The following is a 21,471-nucleotide window of genomic DNA, read 5'->3' on the forward strand; positions in this document are numbered from 1 at the left end:
AAACTGTGTTCCAAGAGTACAAACAAGCAAAGGCTCAGGCAGAAAGGGAATTCTCACATGTTGGCCTTGCACCTGATCTGTTACTGTATATGTTTGACTAGATTTACCCCCCCCCCCCATTCATCTTCTTCTCAGGTACAGCTGAGAAAGCAAACAAGGTTACTCAATATTTGTTTAAAAAATAAAAAGCGATCTCAGCAACCCTTAAGCAAAAGAATGAAGCAACAAGGTGTAGAGAACACGTTCACCTCAGTCTTGACACAAAAAGCTCTCCCGGGAATAAAAAAAAACAACAACCAAAAACGTCTTTTCACGGCAAATCATAATTGTACACGTACACTTTTTCAAGGGGACCTGTTCTGCTCATTTCAACAAAATATTGTTATTCTTGGACTTCACAAGAGTAGATTTGCACAATTTGAGGGTAAAAGTTAAAGGGTAGTCTTAAATTTGATGGTATATCTATATCTTGTACTCGTCATTTATGCAGCACCCTGATCATTCCATGTCTAAAACAAGCAGTTTTAGTTTTTGCCTCTCTGAGCTTCCGCAAAACAAAAAAACTAAAAAAAAAAAATGCTGGGAAGGGTTCATATTAATGATTCTTGTCGAGACTTAACGCAGACATCTTCATTATTAACATTCTAAAACTGGGTCGTTCACATCAAAGTGCAGAGAGACAGGTAGCAACGATGCACTGGCAAAGAAAGAAGGGAACAAAGCGAAAAGACGGAAGCGGACGATATTGACACTGAACACTTAACAGTGACGATGATGAGCTAAAAAGACAAAGATCCCCTGCAGCCCAGATAACAGGGAATGTTCCCACAACACTTAAAGATATTAAATCATTTCCAATAAAGTTTGCATAAGGTTAAATGTTAACTAAGAAAAAATGCTTTAATTTACTGCGACATTTAAAAAAAAAATGTTTTTAGAGAACATTATCATATTTTTAGGCTGAACATTATGGGAACAAAAACAACTTGTTACCCTAAACATGACCAGAACATTGACGATAACACTGATATTCTGAGAGCATGTGCAGAATACCAATTTTGTACAAGGGAGGGAGCCAATATACTGTATGTAAAGGAGTGGACGTCTGCAATACAAACAGTGTTTACCCATTTTGCTGGCCTGTTTCCTGGAGGAGCTGGTGAGGCCAGCAGCACAACAAACCAGCTCACACTGCTGCAATCTTCTCTGCAACACTCACCATTCATTCGTTTTGTTGTGTTGTGAATCACTGATCTGCACTGGACTATTTACTCAATTATTTGAAAGTCCAGCCAAGTTTGTCCAGTCTTTAATTAAGATCCCTCGGGAACCATGGCAACACATCCATGTCAGGATGAGAGTGGAGGAACTGCCCATGATACATCTCGATCTAAAGTAAACTACGTACTTTTTAACGCTGTTGTTTACAACAGTACAAAGACGTTCTGGGAATGCACTGTAAATAATTTGGAAAGTGAAGTTAAAGTAGTTAAATAGGGAGTGTGTTTTGCTGGTGTCTGCAAGAGTTTTGTTCCAAATTTGCTCACTTGGCACTTATTTAACAGACACAGAGAAAACCTGGGACATCAAGCCTTATCTCTTTGACCCTGGATGTTCAGGGACAATAAAGCTACCACTTATGGTCTTGTACTGAATATAATGGGGATGCACAAAGGGTACATACACGGTTCACAGTAAGTGGTAAGAGGGGATCAATAGGGGGCCCGACACTAGATTTTTTCACCCAAGAGATATATAACAGGTTAATCTAGTAATTGTGTCCAGCTGAACAATCCATTTTATTTGTCAATAAGGTTACATCCCATGTAAGAAAGTGATCAATTAGGGAAAAAAATGGCTCCTACGTGTTTTGACCTCCCATTCACGTACGACCCTGACTCCTGTTTTCTACGTGTCAGCAGTAAAAAGTGTTTTGTTAAGGCGTCAGACAGATCTCAGCAGTTCCACTGTTACCTCACCTCTGGCAGTTGATCTCGGAGGCTTCGTGGCAAGACAGTCCCCACACATCATCTATAGACAGGCTGGATGTCTTGTAGGCTTTCAGTGCCAGCGGGGACAGCCAGTGCAGAGTCATAAAGGAGAAAAGGCCAGCGTTGTCGACTGGGTGCTGGTGTCTGGAATAGAGGAGGAGAGGACATGGGAACGGGCGAGATGGCTAAAAGAGCAGGCACACACAGAGGTGCTATGTTGGAAGAGTGGACCCATATAGGCCACTGAGAAGAAAGCGCCGCCTTGGCTTGCCAGAGTTGGCGAAAGGTGAATCATGACCGCAGTGTTTGGACAGTAATTTACATGCTCTTCACAGAAATCTAAGAGAGCAGCAAAAAGGACTGGTTTATCAGTTAGCATGTGTTTAAACAAGGTGCTGTCTGTTGCTAGGGGATAAGATCCCATCTGTTATCATGGCCCCCTACAACTCTGACCGTCCAGTCATTAGACAGGCGGCAAACACAACAAAAGTGAGCTCCTGCGTCGATGTGTCTCTTTAAGTGTGTGTGTGTATAAACATGGCAGCCAAACTGTCTGCCTGTCTTTTTGTTTGCTATCATCTGGCTGACTTCAAGAGTCACCACCTGGACTGTAGAGGAAAGTAAACACTTATAATTGACATTCAGGCACCTTTAAAAATTCGACGCCTGAGGGTCCCACGCATACCTCACATCCCTTTCCAGGTATTAGTGCACTCCGGCTGACTCCACGATCGCAGTTTGACTTTCTATTGCCGCTAGCTTTGTTTTCTGTTTGAACATTTATACATCCTTGTTCCAGACACAACCCTCAACTGTTGATAAGGAACAACCATCACGCCACCAGACACTCGTGCAACATGGGCGCTGAAAGAAATGAACGCATGGCATTGAGGGTAGCAGACAGACCAGAGCCTGTCTCACCAGCCAGACAAATGATCAAAATTCAGAGGATGACTCATGATGTTAACTGAAATGTGCTGTGCTAAATAATCTAATGACACATCTAACACACAAATCAAGTGATTGAAAATCAAAAGAGTGGAGCAGAGGCTCATTTTAAATCAACATAATGTGGTTTATTTCAGTTGAGCTTGGTTGCAGCTGTTCCAAATTTTATGAACAAGTTCTAATCTGACATTTAAAGGAAGCCTGTAGGAAACTGTCCTGAAAACATCCCTCGAGTGTCAAACTGCACAGAGTAGTCAAACATCCAAGTGAACCTGAAGGTAAATGTACTTCTCTCAGCAAGAGGGATTTTAAATTCAGCGTTGTTTACTTGTGTGTTATCCTGAAAGGCTTTAAAAGCTGCAGGCTTTTCCGGTAGCGTCCTCGTCTTTTCGGACCCTTTTCCACCGATGCCTCTGCTTCATCTTCTTCTAGCTCTGATAGTGGTTGCGGGGAGGACAGAGGTAAGCCCTCCACCCGCCCAGCTGCTTCCAGGGCATCAGGAAACATGGCAGTCCCTCTGGCGAGACAATCAGCAAAACTACATTAACAACCTGAAGATAAACTACGACAAATATTTACCCACTGAAACCTGCAATTTCATCTTATCAGAGGCAATGAAAAACAAATTGGAATAATTGGCTTCTCGAGAAAGCTCCGTAAACCCAAAAGACCTGGTTCCATCAGAAGTTAATTATTATAATTTTTAATTATTATAAATTTCAATAGTGATTATTCAGCCAATTATTGTCTTGAATAACTTTAGCATTGTCCTTGTCTGGAGTCCACTTATTTTAATTCATTACCCCAAATTTAATGTTACTTTTTGGAATACAGGGTCAAAAACCTCATTTACAAGAGACTATACCTCATTCTAGAGTAAAAACCATTGAAGAGGGCTAAGATTTGAATTGGAAGTGCAGTCATGAGTCTGAAGTCTGGGTTCGGGGGGGGGGGGGGCATATGAGGGCCTGAGACGACAGCCTCAACGATTGTCATATTAGTGTCTGTATGACTGTGACTCCATTAGCTCAACAACCATTCATCAGCTTGACGTCAAGCTTGGCGAGTGCGCTGCCTCAAGGAAGGCTGAATCTTGGTCATATTTTCAGAATAAATAAGGACTCACTCAATGAACGCTTTGTGTTCAGTGTTTACGATATGCTCTCCATTGACCCCAAATGCTAGTTTATAAACTGTCGAGCTGTTTGGTGTTACCACCCTGGCATTGATCCGTGATGCACCAGTGCAATGTTCTGTAACCCATAATGTGGAGGAATCAAGGGAGAATCTAAAGATTCATTCAGAATTCTGTTGTTTTATTATCTATGATGGAAGGAATCTCTGAAGACTTTTTTTTTTTACCACGAACTGTTGCCATTCAAGGACTCCTGAGCCTTGGTTCTATCTACCAAATGGAACTGTGGAAGTTACGCGCATTTGCAGAACTGTTTCACAACCAGGACCGAAAAATACGAGACTCTCAAAAACGAGATGCATTCATTTCATTGGCTCATGATGCAGTCGCACTGAGTTGGCCTTAGCTCACATGTCACGTTTGATCTCACGTGTATCACAGAGGCAGTGAGCCGTCGAGGTGGCACGGAAGAGAGCACATCATGACCCACATGATAAAACAAGTATTTTTCTGTTTGCTGCAAACTGGATTTGAGGACGTGACTGTTGGTGAGAAAGGGCTCAGGAGAGACCAGTCTGCATTCTGTTGTTTCATATTTCTGCCACCTAAACCTGCTTTAGAGACAAAGACAGTCACAGTGATAGTGATGACATCAGAGATCCAACAGCAGTATTAAAATATTACTAATATCGGTGGTCATAGCAACATGACTGCAAGGGGGCGGCAGGGCTCAGAGGTAGAGTGGCAGTCTGGCAACCGATGGGTCGCTGGTTCGATCCTCACTTCCCTCGGTGACCATCCATCCATTTTCTACTGCTTCTACTATTAAGGGTGGCGGGGGGGCTGGAGCCTATCCCAGCAGCCTTCGAGCGAGAGGCAGGGTTCACCCTGGACAGGTCACCAGTCCATCACAGGACCAGCACATATGAACAGAAAACCATTCACACTCACAGTCACACCTACGGTCAATTTAGAGTGTCAATCAGCCTCGTCCCCTCTTGATGTCTTTGGACTGTGGGAGGAAGCTGGAGTACCAGAGAGAACCCACGCAGGAACAGGGAGAACATGGAGACTCACACACAGAAAGACTGTGTGCCTTGCTGTGAGGCGACAGTGCTAACCACTGCACCACCGTGCGCCCCCCCCCCCCCCCCCCCCCCGCCCATGCTGAAGTATCCTTGAGCAAGATACTGAACCCCTAATTGCTTCTGTTGGCCCTGGCGACCCATCCAGGGTGAACCCCGGTCAGTGTTAACTGGGATAGACCCCCCACCCCCCCAGCAGGACCCTTAACAGATAAGCAGTAGAGAAAATGGCTGGATGGATGATGTGAATGCTGATTAGCTGACTTTTTTTTTTTTTAACTTTCTTTCCCACAAATCAAACATATTAGTTGTACTGGAACATTGAACAAAAACTTCAAAGAGTTGCAACAGTTTGATACATCCCAGTAAGATATTTCCAAGGAGAACACTTGAGCTGACATTTTATCTAACCTCCCAGTAGGAGACTGATACATAAAACACTAAAACCTCTGCAGGGTCTGTTTCCTTTTAACCCGAGAACTATTAGAGAAGTGCAGTATTTTGCTGAATCACCCTTTGAACGCACATAGACTCGAGAAATCACCTTGCTCAGAGGTCGTGGCCCCTCTCTGGCATACAACTAAAGTGCTTATCTATTTAAAGACGGCCTGCCAGCAGCCCCATCAGCTCAGGAGCAGACATCTGAGCTGCCAGTGTGCCCGCACACCGTCACTGATCCCCTCTATGGTAGAGTCCTGTGACAAGGTCAACCAACGGGGGGTGTGGATTGCCCGGTCAACATAGAGATTCAAAGCAGAATAGAGGATTCAAACATTGACACACACAAAAAAAACAAAAAAAAAAACGCTGAGAAGTGTGTTGCAAGTTCATGTAAACATGTACTGGAAACTACAGCCTGCAGCTCAGAAAAAGCATGAAAAGACCTCTTGTGTTTCACGCGACAGCCCTTGCGCCTATATCATGTGAAGTTTGTCATATGGCTGTGAATTTTTCAGATCCTATTTTCAGGTTGGACCGTTCTGCATTCATCAGTGTCACGGACTGTGAGTGGCACCGCAGACCACGAACTGCAAAGTAGGGTCTGAATGTTACCCGCCAGACGGGTTGTGTTTACTTTAACGGAAGAAATCAAAAAACATGAAATAGGGTTAAATATGGACTGTGCAATTATTGAGAAGCACAACGGCCAACTGCAATTTTCAAAACTGCAGGAAAGCAAATGCTCAATATTTCTGAAGAATACAGCTGCAGAGATGTCATGCCTATGCATTGCATTCAACGGGTTTAAGGAAACATCTTACACATCCCATTTAAAAATCACACCATCATTTTATTGGACTTTTCAATCAGAATTAGAATAACAGAGGGGAAAAACAACAACAACATTCCATCTTGCAATGTCAGTCAGAATGATCAAAAGTACATGCAGCCCTCCTCCGTGTTGATTCTAACCGATGCAAAGTTAAGTATAACTTGGTCAAGTACAGTAAAGAGCACAGAAACAAACCACCCATATTACCAAAAAGTAAACTTTGCTGACAGTCTAATGACTTTTCCCCTGCATTTCCAGCTGACCTTTTTTAATGAGTCCTCCAGGAAAAAAGTTAATCAATACTGCTTGAATAAACAAAACTAATGATAGATAGGTCATTAGACATAAACATTTAGTCCTGGGGGTAAAAATTTTGTCAACTGAAAACATGGTAAAGTACTTCACAACACTTGATAACAGGGAGCAAATTACTATGGCTACAAGTGAATTTATTAGCTTAGTCACGCTGCTGAAACGGACGCTGTCATCTTTCATGATAAACTGTACTAACTGACTTTAACTGGTTTAATTCACTTACATTCACGTCGGTTTTGTTCTCGGTTGACAGGTCAAACCTTGGGATTATTATCTGGAAGTGCGGTCGAAGAGGCAGTTGACCATGATAACTCTTCTCTATACTTTGCCATCTAACCTGCCGGACCAACACATCTTCCTACGCGGCGCAGCGGGATGGAAACACCGGCAGGAGACAAAGAAACTTGGCCCCTCACGTGTAGACCGTTCGTGCCGCTTCCACACTGATGTCCGCTGCCCGGGTTTACCGACACGCGACACCCTTCAGGGAGAGGAATTCCCGATATTGCTGTGATGTCATAGAGGCTCCGCCAACCGGTGACGGTGCTGAGCGGTAACCGTAGTAGTACAAACTCGAGATAGGGGCGGGGCCACAACGGCGGGGGGGGGGGGGGGGGGGGGGGAGCGCCCAGCGTCTCGAGCTGATATGTGATTGGCCCGGAGGTCGTAAACAGTCCGTGGAGAGGCCGCTATCTGCTAATAGACGGCCTCTGAGCACAGGAAGAACAAAACAAACAAGTGCACACAAATAACATGGAAACAAAGTAAGGCAACACACTGGACCACGTTGCACCACCCTCAACGTATGCTTTTACCAAGTGATGTATACACAGATACACACACACACACACACACACACACACACACACACACACACACACACACACACACACACACACACACAGTATATATGGCCCTTTACATACAACTTCTCATTTTTTAATATTCTTCTTTCATCTCATGACTATTTACATTGTAGATTCTCACTGAAGGCATCAAAACTATGAATGAAGACACATGGAATGATGTACTAAACAAAAACAAGTGTGAAATAACTCAAAACATGTTTTATATTTCAGACTCTTCAAAATGGCCACCTACTTTGATTACGGCTTTGCACACTCTTGACATTCTCTCAGAGCTTCATGAGGGCGTCACCTGAAGTGGTTTTCCAACAGTCTTGAAGGAGTTCCCAGAGATGCTGAGTGCTTGTTGGCCCTTTTGGCTTCACTCTGTGGTCCATCTCAGCCCAAACCATCTGGATTGGGTTCAGGTCAGGTGACTGTGGAGGCCAGGTCACCTGGCGCAGCACTCCATTGCTCTCCTTCTTGGTCAAACAGCCCGGAGGTGTGTTTGAGGTCATCGTCCTGTTGAAAAATAAATGATGGTCCAACTGAACGCAAACCGGATGGGATGGCGTGTCGCTGCAGGATGCTGTGGAAGCCATGCTGCTTCAGTGTGCCTGTAATTTTGAGTACCGGTAAATCCCCACCAGTGCCACCAGTAAAGCACCCCCACACCATCACACCTCCTCTTCCACACGTCACAGTGGGAACCATGCATGTAGAGACCATCCAGTCACCTTTTCTGCATCGCACAGTGACATGGAGGGTGGAACCAAAGATCTCAAATTTGGACTCATCAGACCAAAGCACAGATTTCCACTGGTCTAATGTCCATTCCTTGTGTTTCTTGGCCCAAACAAATCTCCTCTGCTTGTTGCTTTTCCTCAGTAGTGGTTTCTTAGCAGCTATTTCACCATGAAGGCCTGGTTGGTGAAGTCTCCTCTGAACAGTTGATGTAGAGATGTGTCTGCTACCAGAACTCTGTGTGGCATGAATCTGAGCTCTAATCTGAGGGGCTGTTAAGGCTGGTGACTTGGATGAACTCACCCTCAGTGGCAGAGGTGACTCTTGGTCTTCATTTCCTGGCACGGTCTTCATGTGAGCCAGTTTCACCGTAGTGCTTGATTTATTTTATTTTTTTCGACTGCACTTTCAAAGTTTTAATAATTTTCCACACTGACCGACCCTCAGTCCTTAAAGTAATGATGGACAGTCATTTCTCTTTACTTAGCTGATTGGTTCTGGCCATAATATGAATTCTAACAGCTGTCAAATAGGGCTGTCAGCTGTGTACCAACCTGACCTCTGCACAGCACAACTGACGGTCCCAACCTCATTAAGAGGGAGAGAAATTCCACAAATGAACCCTGACAAGGCGAACCTGAGATGTGACAACCATTTCAGGAGACGACATCATGAAGCTCATCGAGAGAAGGCCAAGGGTTTGCAGCGCTGCCAACAAAGCAAAGTGTGGCTACTTTGAGGAATCTAAAATATAGAACATATTAACAGATATCTAACAATTTGTTCTTTGCTACATAATTCCATATATCTTACCTCATGTATTTAATGTCTTCAGAATGTACAATAGTCACTGTGATACAGTGTAATATAATAATGAATGTCTCAGAAACAAGAATAGGCAAGTCAGGTTATGCCAAACCTGGACACACGCAAATATGGATATTGATTGATATGTTGATATTGATCAATAATAATGTACACAACATGCACTTTATCAATTTGCACCATCAACTACTTGAGTAGACCAGACCACGTGAAGAAAACTATCAAGGGTTTAATTATTACTCCCAGTAGCTGGTTGTTGCTGTTTTTAGATATGTAAAAAAATTTTTTTTTTTTTAAAGTTCTGACCTGCAAGACAGCCAACGTCTCTTTAACCCCCAGATGAAATTGTATTTATATCCTCTAAGACAGGAATTGCCACAAGTACGGCTCATGACAAACAAGGCAGCAGAAGGATGTTGTATTAACTTGCAATTATTGAAAAGATGCCAAAGCTGTCGCTGCCAAATTAAAGGTAAACCCGCTCTACAGTCACATGAGGTTGCCCCTTTAAATGATCACAAGTCCAAGATCAACTGGCGGAACAAATAACAGCAGTACTGAGAACATGTAATAGACCAAAAGATGTCCTGCAAATTGAAATTACAAGCATCACGGTCTCATGGTTGTATTGTAATTCATGAAACTTTTCAAAACACACACATAGAAAAAAAACATTGTTTTTTTTCGAAAAAAAAGCACCTTTAATCCTAAATTACTTGGACTATCTTTGGAAGTCAAAATGTCATCAGAAACTGAAGAACTTCAATCAGTCTACGTTGGCCCGGCGATGGCAGTGGAGGGTTGTGTAGCAACTAAGCCAACAGGTAAGGTGAAAAATGGGGGGAAACAGTCACACTTCCCGTGCTCTTCATTTCAACATTTCCTGTTTTATGAAGAAAACTAATGTGATGTAATTACCTTGAAACTCGCCTGCACGTTTTGATTGAGGCATTAAAAAAAAATGAGTCAGGCCTCCTCAGGGTTGTATGGTTCAGAGGTGTTGTAGTTTGGTGGGAATTTGATTGTTATTGCAACTTTCCAAGAGTCGGGAATTCATAAATGACTCAGGAAAAACTGTTTTCATGTGTTTGGTGTACTGTAAAACAATGCTTTGAGCCCAGCTTGGCTACTTAGTTGACTGTCTGGCATCAAATAACATAATAATGATCCAATAACGTCTACTTGAAAGTGAGTAAATGTTAGGATGGCCTCACTCCAGATGAGGCCCATGATCTCAGACTCCATAAACCCTGCTCTTAATGCGACTGAGATGTGGTTATGACCACATCCTAATCCTCAAAATGGAACCTACACCATTTTCAAGTTTTAAAAATACATGGGTCTACAAATATTTTTCATTTCACTTGTTAAACCTGCTAGACAGTAGATTTCTTCGAAACTAAGCTAAACTAAGCTAGGCTAAGCAAAGCTAAATTAAGCTAAAATTATCTTGCCTAAAATGAGATAATTCTCCTCCATCTTCTGTAGTACCCACAATAAAGTATTGTAAGCATAACAATATCAACAAGATGTCACAAAATACTGTATAAATCCACAGTCTTTGTGCACTAAAGGCTTCAGCTTTCCACACCAGTGCTTATGTAGGCTGAATATGATTAATAAAGGTATTGTTCCATTTAGGAAGGCCAGGGTCCTGCTATTGTATAAGCTGTGATACACTGAACAGCAGAACAATAGTTAGGTAGTTTGATCGATGTCCTACGCGACGATGATGCATCAACCAAAGGGCCGATTGGCTGCCAAACTACGTGATGTCAAAAATCCTGCACGTAAACGGAGTTGATGGACTCTTTGATCGACGACTGAGAAAACGGGCAGCTAGTTTGCATCATTTTACACAGTGAGGCTGAAACATTCAAGGAGAAAAACATGTTTAGAGCAGAGGACTTGAAAAGATTTAGAAAAAATAAATCCCCACAAAACACACACACACACACACACACACACACAAGCTGCTCTACCAGTGCAAAGATGAAAACCCCTCTTATTTTGCTTGATATTGAGTACACAATTATTAACCCAATTACTAACTGACTGGAATTGCCACACTCTCCTGCCCATTGTTCTTCCTCCTTGACATGAAAATGCTTCCAAAGTGCTGAATCAATTTAATTTTTCTGTCTTGTTTTACCTGTCTGTCACCAAACAAGAGCATCGTTATTTTTAACACGGTAATCATTCTGTCCCCCATTATTTTTTTTTTTACATGAGTTGAAAATGAAATTCTCTCTCTCTCACACACACACACACACACACACACATATACACACACACACACACACACACACATATACACACACACACACAAATGGTCTGCTCAGGCACAGCAAATCATCTCCACTTTTTTGGTTCAAATTCAGAGTTTCAAATGCACAGAGATCTGGCAGTACAGAGCTAAGCAGGCTAAAGCATCTAGCACGCACACACACAAACACGCACACACACAAACACACACACACACACACACACACACACACACACACACACACACACACACCTAGTTTACAACAAGGCAGCCTCAAAAAAAGATATGCCAATCAAACAGTTTGTTCTGATATGCGGCAATGATGCCAGCAACACAGTTTAGCATTAGCAATCCAAGCTAATTATATATATCTTCTGAAGTACTCCATCAGTGTTTGGCCTCCTAACTAGATGATGTAGTTAAGCTGCAGCATTCTGTATACATGTTATTACACGCTCTCATATATATTTATACAGCTCCAATTCCATCTAATCATCTAGGATGGCGAAAACATATCTGCTAGTTCTGATAATGAGGAACCATTAGTGAGTGTGGCAACAGAGCGGTGGAGTGAACTTTAATTACCAAGGTGAATGCATCAAATTAGCGTCATGAAAAAGCAGCTGTAACTCACTGCTGTTATCAACAGCTCACAGTTTAAGACGAGGATCTCAAGATTTCCCTCGTCTGACGTCACGGTCCTGACGTGCAGCACGCACTGTAAACAATGTCATTAAATGTGACATTATTGTGGGTGAGGGCTCCTCCCACCAGCAATAATTACATCTCCTTGAATTACATTTAGTATGCATGGAGACAAGTTGCTGCCCCTGCACGCTGTTAAACAGGCTGTAGGGTGTCTGCTTCAGCACGAATAAAACAATTAATTCCAGAGATGCGCTGATAAGGAAATTTCTTTGAACGATTTTGGTCTAAAGTGTTTTTCTGCATCATAAAATTCGAGACTGCTATGTGCAAGAGAAACAAATTAATTGAGATATGTCCAGCAGTAAGCAAATATTAAAGTATTCAATTGGGGTTTGTTTTCTTTCGTTTTTTTTAGGTCTCTGCTTCTACTTTTCCGGCAGCTTTCTCTGTCCTGCTGACAGACGAGAATAAGCAGTACAGTAAAAAAAAAAAAAAAAAAAATTTAAAATGGCTTTCCTGAGCCGTGGAAATTTATTGAACTTCTGCAATCAATGCTCTGAATCTGGACTTTGCAATCAACCTCCTAGGTCATTATGATGCCAACCTGCCGAACAATCACTAAATCCCCCCCCCCCCCTTTTTTTTCCCTTGTCGGCGTCGGTGAGATGCTCTAAATTCGGCGCTGATCAACATACTGTACGCCTCCACAGTGATTTGAGCAGGGAATAATTCCTCCATCTTCAACTCCAGACACCTGAAATCTATATTAAACACACTTTCCACACAGCCGCATTTGGAATGTTGAGCCCTCTCGCCGTATCTTTGTATATTCCTTCAGCCTGCTGTTAACTTTGCTGTGGGGCCATTTTCACCGTTTCGTATGGTCTTTCGAGACCACTGCTGGAAATCAAATTGGTTTCTCTGCCCCTTCTGTAATAGTGATTGTTAAAGCAAATCGTTTGTAAAAAGGACTCGGCTCGGTTTCTAAGAGACGGAAAAAGACCTCTGATGTCGTCGATGACTGCGAGCATCTCTCGCACTGGAGCTGTGAGAGACGTCTGAATGTCACATTACGTTGCCTACATATGATCAGTTATGCACAAAGAGCTGGTCTATCACAGTCGCTGTTTGTTCATAGAGATTCACAGACATCTCTGCGTTCTACGCAAATCCAGGCTCCCATGACGATACCTTAAATGTTCAAGCAGATAAATGCAGAGCACAGCTTGTTCGCCTTTTTTTGTTGTTGTTGCAATTAATATTCATAAGTCAGACAGAAGCATTGCATATACTAATTACTTGGCTTTTAATAGAATGTATCTTTTGTTGTTTCCATAACGGAGCTGAGGGATGAAGTGCCGACATTACAGGTTTTGTAAGGAAATAGACACAAAGCTGATCTCTCACAGTTTAATGGGAAGATGCAGATGTGTTCCTTTTAATTAAGATGTGTTTGGGTGCCTACCTGCAGGAAAGTTATCAATGTGATTTGTTGGACTCATAAAAATTGACTGGGGTGCAGGAGCGAGTCTGACACAGGCACATACTGCACTATAGTAGGATTTGATTGGCTCTTCTTTTTTTTTTTTTCTTTTTTTTTTTTACCCCCTCCAGAAAGTTTATTTTCTTGTTCATTCTTTTCAGTGCTGCTGTGTTTAGTTTCAATTTACCTCAAGACATTTCTTCGATTTTCTCTCTCCAAAATATGTGTATGGGTCCATTCCTCGCTGTTCCTCAGCGTTTCCAGCTCAACAACCTGGACACATCTTAGAGGAAATTGCAGATTTTGAGGCTACCTAAGGAAGCCGAACATTCAGCTGTTTCATAAAAATGCTTTCCTTTCTGATTTTGTTTTTGTCTGGAAAAGAAAACAGTCACGTTTTACAGTTCATGCTTCCATTTATCCCCATGCTAACGTTTAGACGACTGCATACACATCAGAGCACTAAATTTCTGCCATTAGGGCTTAAATTCTGTAATAGATAAACATATACATAGAAATACTTTGTCATATTTTATATTTGTGTATTTTCTGAAATAGACAAAATGACGGAGAGCGCGTGTCTCCACCACGGTGATAGGAGGTCATCTGGTTTTATTCTAAAATCAAACTGACAGTCCCTCAACTCAAATTCTCTCATTCAACCAAATCTGATTTTTTTTTCATCAAAATCGGCCCCCAGCTTTGTGAGTTGTCCCGCTAACACACAGCTGATGACAAATAATAAAGCAATGAAAAGTCCCACATTATACAGTTTTCTTTTCTGTCTGACTGCCTGACCAAAAGAAACTAAGAACTAGCAGGGAGGTTTTTTTCTCCTAAAAGGACTCAGACAACTCAATCTCAGCTCGGTGACTCGAGTTATCTCAGAATCTAGACATTATGTGCTATGAACTCCAGTGGTTTGGGCATTTTTATACCAAGCTGGAGGAATTCCAAAATCTCACTCTCGCAGTAACTTCCAGAGTCTCAAACATGACAACCCTCAGCTCCAACACGGGTTAGTCATGCACTGAGTGAAAGCTCCGGGCTGTCACTGTTGATCTGGCAAAGGCGTATTCTGCGAGAAATCGAAAGACAACAAGGAAAGACTGATAGAGTTTTATGACAGTGACATGCTCCTCTTCCCAAGTTCATTCAGACTGACATTTCTCACCCCAATACAGCAAACTATCATGGATTTATCAGGCTTTCACTCTGGAATACTCGCATGAAAGTGATGGATTTCATCATTTTTTCACGAGAGTGAGTGTTTTCTCCCGTTTGACCTATGAGACAATCAGAAGCGATTTCCCTGATCTCCACTAGTGGGCATCACTGTTGTATTACATTGCACTGCAGGACAATTTTTTTTTTTTTTTTGGTTTTCACTATTATTGCTTACTCACTGCTGAATATAAACAGTGACCCTGTGTTTCAGTTGATAACACACTGGGGTGGTGTCATTGGCTGAGAGCTGATGAATACTTTGAATATAAATATAATCAGATAACTGGAGTATCACACACACACACACACACACAAACACACACAAACACACACACACATCTAGATCTTCTGTTTCTATCATGGCCTTGGGTAAACAACAGTCTCTCCATATATGCAGCATATGGGAGCTCTAATACAAAAATAATTGCTTAGCTTCATAAAGCACCTTCTATAAGCCCTGAGGAGCTTCTATAGACCAACAAAAAAGGGGGAGAGAGAAAGCACTGAGTGGTCCATGGACATGGACCATCCCCAAATATATATATATAGAGTATATCTAGAAAGTCATAGTTTTACTCAAGTACTGTCCATTACTGAGGTATCTGTAATTTTACTTGTGTACTCATATTTTGGAAGACTTTGAACTTGTACTCTTCTACGTATCAAAGGACATATTGTACTTTTTACTGCGCTACATTTATCTGAACCTGTCAGTTACGAGTTGCTTTGACAGAGAAAGAAAACAAGAAGAAGACAATTTACTGTCAAATTTGAAGCCCGAAAACTTAAAGATGACACAATCAGAGCAGCACATCCAGAACGACCGCACGCACGCACACACACACACACACGCAAACCACTTCAGAGGTCAATGAATCAAATGCTCCCAATCTCCGGGACACATTAAATATTGTGTACTTTTAAGCGTGAAGGCGAATGGAGTCGAAGCGAAGGTGGGTCAATGTTGGGAGAGGCACATTGCATGAGTAGAAATGATATCAATCAAAAACAGGAATTGCAAAACTCCAAGGTGCACTGCAGGGGAAAATTCAAATGCCTTTGTTTCATATGTCAGTTAAGATTGACAGTGGACGTGTTGCACGAGGCTGCAAATATTAATTACAAGTCTCCTTTAAAAAACAACAACAACTCCAGGCTACTTGTCATTTATAATCTTGATTGAGATCAGTTTTACTGCCAAGATTCAATTGTTTACTTTTACATTTTAGACTAAAGTGAGCAAATACTTCTCTTCTTTACTTAACTAGTTTTTTTGTTGTTTTTTTTGAACCAGAGAACTATTTCTAGCTCAGTATCTATACTTTTACTTCAGTAGAGGAACTCTAAACTTCCCCCAGCACTGTTTAGTGTTCAGCTCCTGCAGGAGGTAGGGAGGCTGACTTCCATTCTTTACCGTTCAGGGTGTTGGATTAATCAAAATCAGTTATATTGGTGGATTTTGGCCAACTCCTCCACTTCTATTACCTCCCATATTTACTTCATTGATAGAAACCGACCAGTTACTCTCCCTGCAGGCTTTCAGGTGTTTGCAGTTCAACAAGGACTTAATGAAAATTACACAGACACTTATGTGAAAACACCACATGGGGATGCTTAGCCCGCTCTGCTGCCAAACATAATAATTGCTTTAACACCAGTTTATGGTCAGAACTCACACTAGGGAAGGTGTTACATAGACGCGATGCCAATCGCGTCCATTCTCGTGTCTAAAAATAAACCGATAATCCTCCGGTGGGCAGGTAATTGCAATTCTTCTTTGGCAAAAGGTCACTTGTAGCTGTATGAAGCGAGGCCATCACTCATTAGGGGAGTTTGGCTATCCCATCTACCCTGGCACTGTGCTGGCATTTCAGATCAAACATACCGATCAGGCCCTCTGGTTTCACAAACTAATGAGCCAGATATATCTCTGCTGGACCCAAGCAAGCACAGGCGGACATTTCCTTACCTGTGAATATGATTTAACGGTGAAGAAAGATTTTTAGAAGAATCCCTCAGTACAGAGAGTGGAGTGGTTTTTTTCTCTCTCTCCCTTCCTTCCATGCCCTCTGCTTTGTGATGATCTATGTGTAGGAGACAAAAGACTGAAAGAAAGAGCAGCTGGAGAGAAAACAGTCAGATCCATCATGTGTCATACTCCAATGAATTCCTGGGTCCAGAACCCCAGAGAGCACGTGGAAGAGATTCCAGCATTTGCCATTTATTACAGGGGGAAAAAAGTGCATGTGAGTAAAACAAAACAAAACAAAGTGATGATATGCAAGCTGCTAAACATACAAACAAAACAAAACAAAAAAAAAACCCTTAAAGGAACATTTCATTCTCGCTGTACTTTGTGGTTTCTAAGATGTGATTCCAAACGTCCACAGGCAGGCCTCTGTGGAGGCCCTGGAAAGAGTTAACTTTGGAGCTTTTATGCATAAATGTATTAATGAGGATCATGCAGCTTTAATTGAGAGAGAACATGAACATGGCACCCAGCTTTGTAGGCATACAACAGCTGTCGGTGCAGACCACCCCCGGCGCTGCCCACTGAGTGAAAGATCTTCTTGTGAGCTGCAGCTCCTCCTGTGTTCGACAGGAGGCGCTGTTGACTCACCACCTCCGGTTAAAGGGCTTTTTGAAAGAAGAGTACAGGGATATTTCTCGTTAGGGTTCAGATTTTTAGACGTTTATTTAGTTACAAAACAGCAGTGAGATGCCGGTCTGTCACTGTCCAAACTCCTCACCTGCAAACCTGTGGATAAGCCGGGAATAACGCCCCCGCCCACCTCTCCACCCACCCCTCCCACTGTGTCGCTCTAATCCACTTTCTGGGGTGATTGTTTATCTTATTTTGGGTCACATGAGCCATGTGCTGCATACACAGCCAGCACCCTCTCATCTGTTCGCTCAGGGGAGGCCATAATAATTAAGTAGATGAGGATGCCATCAGGAAGCAACATGAGACGAAAAGGTAATTAAGGGTATCAACATCATGATATCGCCCAAAGGAAGCCGCTTATCTCCTCACATCCAATTATACCCATCTTAAACGTGATGTGAGTATGTATAAATGGATTTAGTTAGAAGACCCCCTCCTCCTCCTCCTCCTCCTTCTCCCCCTCCCCCTCCCTCTCCCTCTCCCTCTCCAGAGTGTCACTCGTACCCTTTCATTTCAAATCCAGCCTGGTGCATCTTCATACATCTCTGCCGGAGACGTTACAAGCTGCCGGTCCTCCGGCGTGCACCGTCACAGCTGGCGAGGTAAATCACACCCTTAAACGGGTTCCAGCTTGAACCCAAACTCGAGTCGAATTAATGAAGAGGCGCCTCGCTGTGTCACAGCCACCAGAAGACAAGAGTGAGCGGTGGAACGGCGTTCACCAGGAACCGCCGGTGGATTTAATTAGGCTTTGTTTACTTCCTCGTGTGCGCGCACGCACGCACACACAAACAGCTGGAAAGAAAAAAAAAAGAAAAAGAGATAGATTTGCCTCAAGTCCATTAGTGCAGAGGCCCGGAAGCTCGTGAGGGGCCCAGACAGAAGGTTTCTAAGAGAGAGAGCGAGAGAGAACGAGCCATATTAGTGTTTTATTTATGTCGGCGAGGGCAGGAGAACCTAACGAGAGAGAGGGAGGAAGAGAGAGAGGGAGAGGGTGAGGGAGGGAGGGATGTTCTGCCTATATGAAGCCTTCGAATGTGGAGAGGAAGTGAAGTGCTGCTCGGCTCCGTCTCCTCCTCCTGAGTCAACCAGCGAGCTGAGGCTGGAGTGTCGTCACATAAACCGAATCATGTTTCCCAGCCGGAGCGCAGGTGTGATCTTTGTACTTTCTACGACTAAAAAAATCAAATAAATAACTAAATAAATATGACGCAGCGTATTACTGCACAAGCATTCATCCTCCTCTAATCACGCGTGACAGGAGCCAGGAAACTAAGTGGGTTGGAGGTTACGCGCTGCGTTTAATATGCAAACAACTCCACTCCTACGACAGGATCCGAGTGCGGTTTTGTTTGTTTTTTATTTTTTTATTCCACCTATGAATCGCTCTTCCCTGCTGTTAATAATGAATACACGTGTAAGAGATAGATAAGCCTTGTAGGAGCTTGTAGGCAAAACATCTCCGGTATTAATTCCGCCGCACGGACGCTGGTGTTTCCACAGTAAAGCGGATCGAAGCGGCCGATGAGACCAGATCAGTTGCAATTATCAAGATTTGTGCTCCAGAAGACGGAGAGAGCATCAAGAACGCTTGGGGGGCTCCAGTCCTAAGAGCTCGCTATCTGGAGAAGAAAACGCCCCTCTGTCGAGTGTTGTATAACCGCTAAATATATGGATCCAGGCAAATCGCACACATATTGTTTACCCACCATGCCAGAGAGCATGCACACAAACAGCCTCGGCAATTAAACATCATTAACATGATCCCTCAGGTGCGTTTCCCGTCTGAGTGTGAAGCTGCAGCGCTGTGTTTATAGGCAGCCTGAGAGGGAGGAATAATTGGCTTTAGAAAGACACAAATGCCCTTATGCAAGGTTCTAAAACCCGCCTAGAGTGCAGCTCCAGTAACAAAAAGCTTGAAGTGGAAAAGAAGAAGCTCTGAAAGCAAGAATAGGCGTAGAAGAAGACCACTTGTCCTGTGTAGGTGCTTTTGTGTGTGTGTGTGTGTGTGTGTGTGTCTCAGGGCTCTTGGGGATTTTGCAGGATTAAAAGACGCACTCAACTGCACCCTTTAGAGTCAGCCTCTCATGACATGAAAAAAAAATACGCTGAAATTTATATACTCAAATTCTTTTTTTTTTATAATCAAAAATACAATCCAAGCATTTACAGCGTATAACAACAATTGATTCTATGCGACTCTTTAACAGCCTTTACAGAAAATGAAGAAATATATCAATTTTTCATCTATGTTACAAACCAGCAACAGCAAAAAAGGAGACGAGATGGAGGCCAAAGGTTTCAGAGGTATGAAGTGTTCAGTTAGACCCTGATAACCTCCCTGGTGAGCCCCTGCAGTCCCGGCTCACGCTGACCAGCCGTAGAGACCCAGCGTCCTGCCGGCGCCCGCCGTAATTACACACTAATCCAGTGACTGTCGGAGTCGCTCCTCTTCTGTGACTCCCGGAGAGTCCTGACATCTACAAATATTTGCAGAGACTGAGGAAAAAAAAACAAAAGAGTTCAAGCTCATGAAGACTTTGTCGTCATGTTTTTTTTGTCAACATTCTGCCTTTTTTTTTTTGTAAGGTCTTCCTCCGCCACCTCCACAGTCCCTGAAATGCTCGTGAGACATTTCATCCTGATCTGAGATCTCCGCCCAGTCTTCTCCTTCCTTGCATGTCAGGTAACAGTCCACTGTTTTGACATTTGTGGGCTTTTTTAAACATTTTTTTGTAATCTTTATACTGTTTCTTTCAGATCTCTACAGTGTCCCAGTGTTGCTTTGTCAGCCAGTCAGCTCTTCATGTTCTCTCTCATGTCCCAGAAGTGTCACTAAGAGATTCTATGTGCTCTTGATGCCCTGGAAGCCGCAGAAGTTCCAGCGTTTCTCCAGACTGGCTCCCACGCCGGTCAGCTCCTGTCTGAATGTGCAGGGCAGCCGAGAGAGGAGAACCTCCACCTCGCCGGGGTTGATCTATCGACACAGAAACAGAAATATTTTCTTATAATTCTGTTTAAATAACAATAAGAAAAGCCCTTGACTTTCTATAAACCTGTGGTGTTTTTCTTTTCTGAAGCCAAGAATGTTCTAAACTAAAGCAAACAACAGTTAAGAGCATTTACTTCCCTGACCACTGCTGCTGTCGAACGGACTGCTGATGAAATATTATTGATTACGTGTGTGTGTGTGTGTGTGTGTGTGTGTGTAGCTCAATAGAAGCCATCATCTGTCTGATCTATCCATCCTTCCAAGACACAGAGAAAATGGAATAAACTGAGTTCCCTACAGAGTTTGGTGTTTCTCTCTCGTATCTTTTATTTTTCTTATTAAAATACTTTACGCAGCCTGCAAAGTACGTGAGCTCACTGCAGCGAGTCCTGCATGAGACGGTGTGTGTGACCGTTGCACAGCTGGAACGCCGGCGTTCCCAGTGCACATACAGCCACAAGTCATTGTCTCCAGTCTTGCAACTTTCTGACTACAGTTTTTCTGCCAATTTGAATTCTCCCTGACCTTAATTCTTTGACAGGAGAAGCAAGATCTCTTCGTCAACCTCTACAATACTTGTCAGCATTAGTACCGTGTCACTAGTTCAAGTTTGATGTTTCAGAAGTCAGATACCTTCAGAATTCCTCTTTCTTTTCCCTAGAAATGGTATGAATTATTCACTGACATGAAGCCAGAGGACCATAATCTGGGTTTAATTTTTGATTCTGAACTGTCATCTCGACGGAGGAAGCGCAGTCTTGTTTTATTCAACCAGGATACATCAGCGCTGCGTCCAAAACCAGTCACTTATTCACCACCGTCTCCTTACAAGCCACAGACGGAAGATATAAGGAGCTCATTAATGTAATGAAAAAATTCTTTTAAATAAGAAATAAATTCTTTTTTACGTGCCACTAATGATGTGATTACTGTCACACAATTTAAAAAATCCTAGATAAGTTTCAGTTGGTGGGCACATTATGGCTTAAACATAAAATAAACACCATCTATAATAAATCCTGGCAAGCA

At 42.7% G+C, this 21,471-nt stretch overlaps 2 protein-coding genes and 1 long non-coding RNA gene across 6 annotated transcripts in view; 1 reads left to right on the forward strand and 2 right to left on the reverse strand.

The window, feature by feature from the left end:
* Positions 1-7,306, reverse strand: part of LOC147251390 (ATP-binding cassette sub-family C member 5) — a 28,016-nt gene extending 20,710 nt beyond the window's left edge. Inside the window, exons 1-3 of one of the 2 annotated variants that reach the window (XM_086222043.1) lie at positions 6,971-7,306; positions 3,268-3,456; positions 1,980-2,135 (exon numbers count right to left, since the gene is read on the reverse strand). In XM_086222043.1, the coding sequence (XP_086078169.1) occupies positions 1,980-2,135; positions 3,268-3,446 (335 nt within the window). In that variant the 5' untranslated portion in view covers positions 3,447-3,456; positions 6,971-7,306. Of the gene's footprint in view, positions 1-1,979; positions 2,136-3,267; positions 3,457-6,695; positions 6,949-6,970 lie in introns of those variants that run through there. The other variant, XM_086222044.1, reaches the window with a different exon arrangement.
* Positions 7,307-18,452: 11,146 nt separating this feature from the next.
* On the forward strand, positions 18,453-20,743 carry LOC147251391 (uncharacterized). The gene is made up of 3 exons (XR_015118934.1): positions 18,453-18,601; positions 20,040-20,136; positions 20,211-20,743. It is a non-coding gene; the product is annotated as an uncharacterized LOC147251391 (long non-coding RNA).
* enox2 (ecto-NOX disulfide-thiol exchanger 2) overlaps positions 19,588-21,471 on the reverse strand; it is a 161,703-nt gene continuing 159,819 nt past the window's right edge. For all 3 annotated transcript variants that reach the window (XM_086222046.1, XM_086222047.1, XM_086222048.1), the window contains one exon: positions 19,588-20,427. In XM_086222046.1, the coding sequence (XP_086078172.1) occupies positions 20,296-20,427 (132 nt within the window). In that variant the 3' untranslated portion in view covers positions 19,588-20,295. The remainder of the gene's footprint in view (positions 20,428-21,471) is intronic.

This window comes from Aulostomus chinensis, chromosome 13, assembly GCF_037954235.1.
Source record: "Aulostomus chinensis isolate RoL2024-O1b breed Wild chromosome 13, RoL_Achi_v1.0, whole genome shotgun sequence".
NCBI lineage: Eukaryota > Metazoa > Chordata > Actinopteri > Syngnathiformes > Aulostomidae > Aulostomus > Aulostomus chinensis.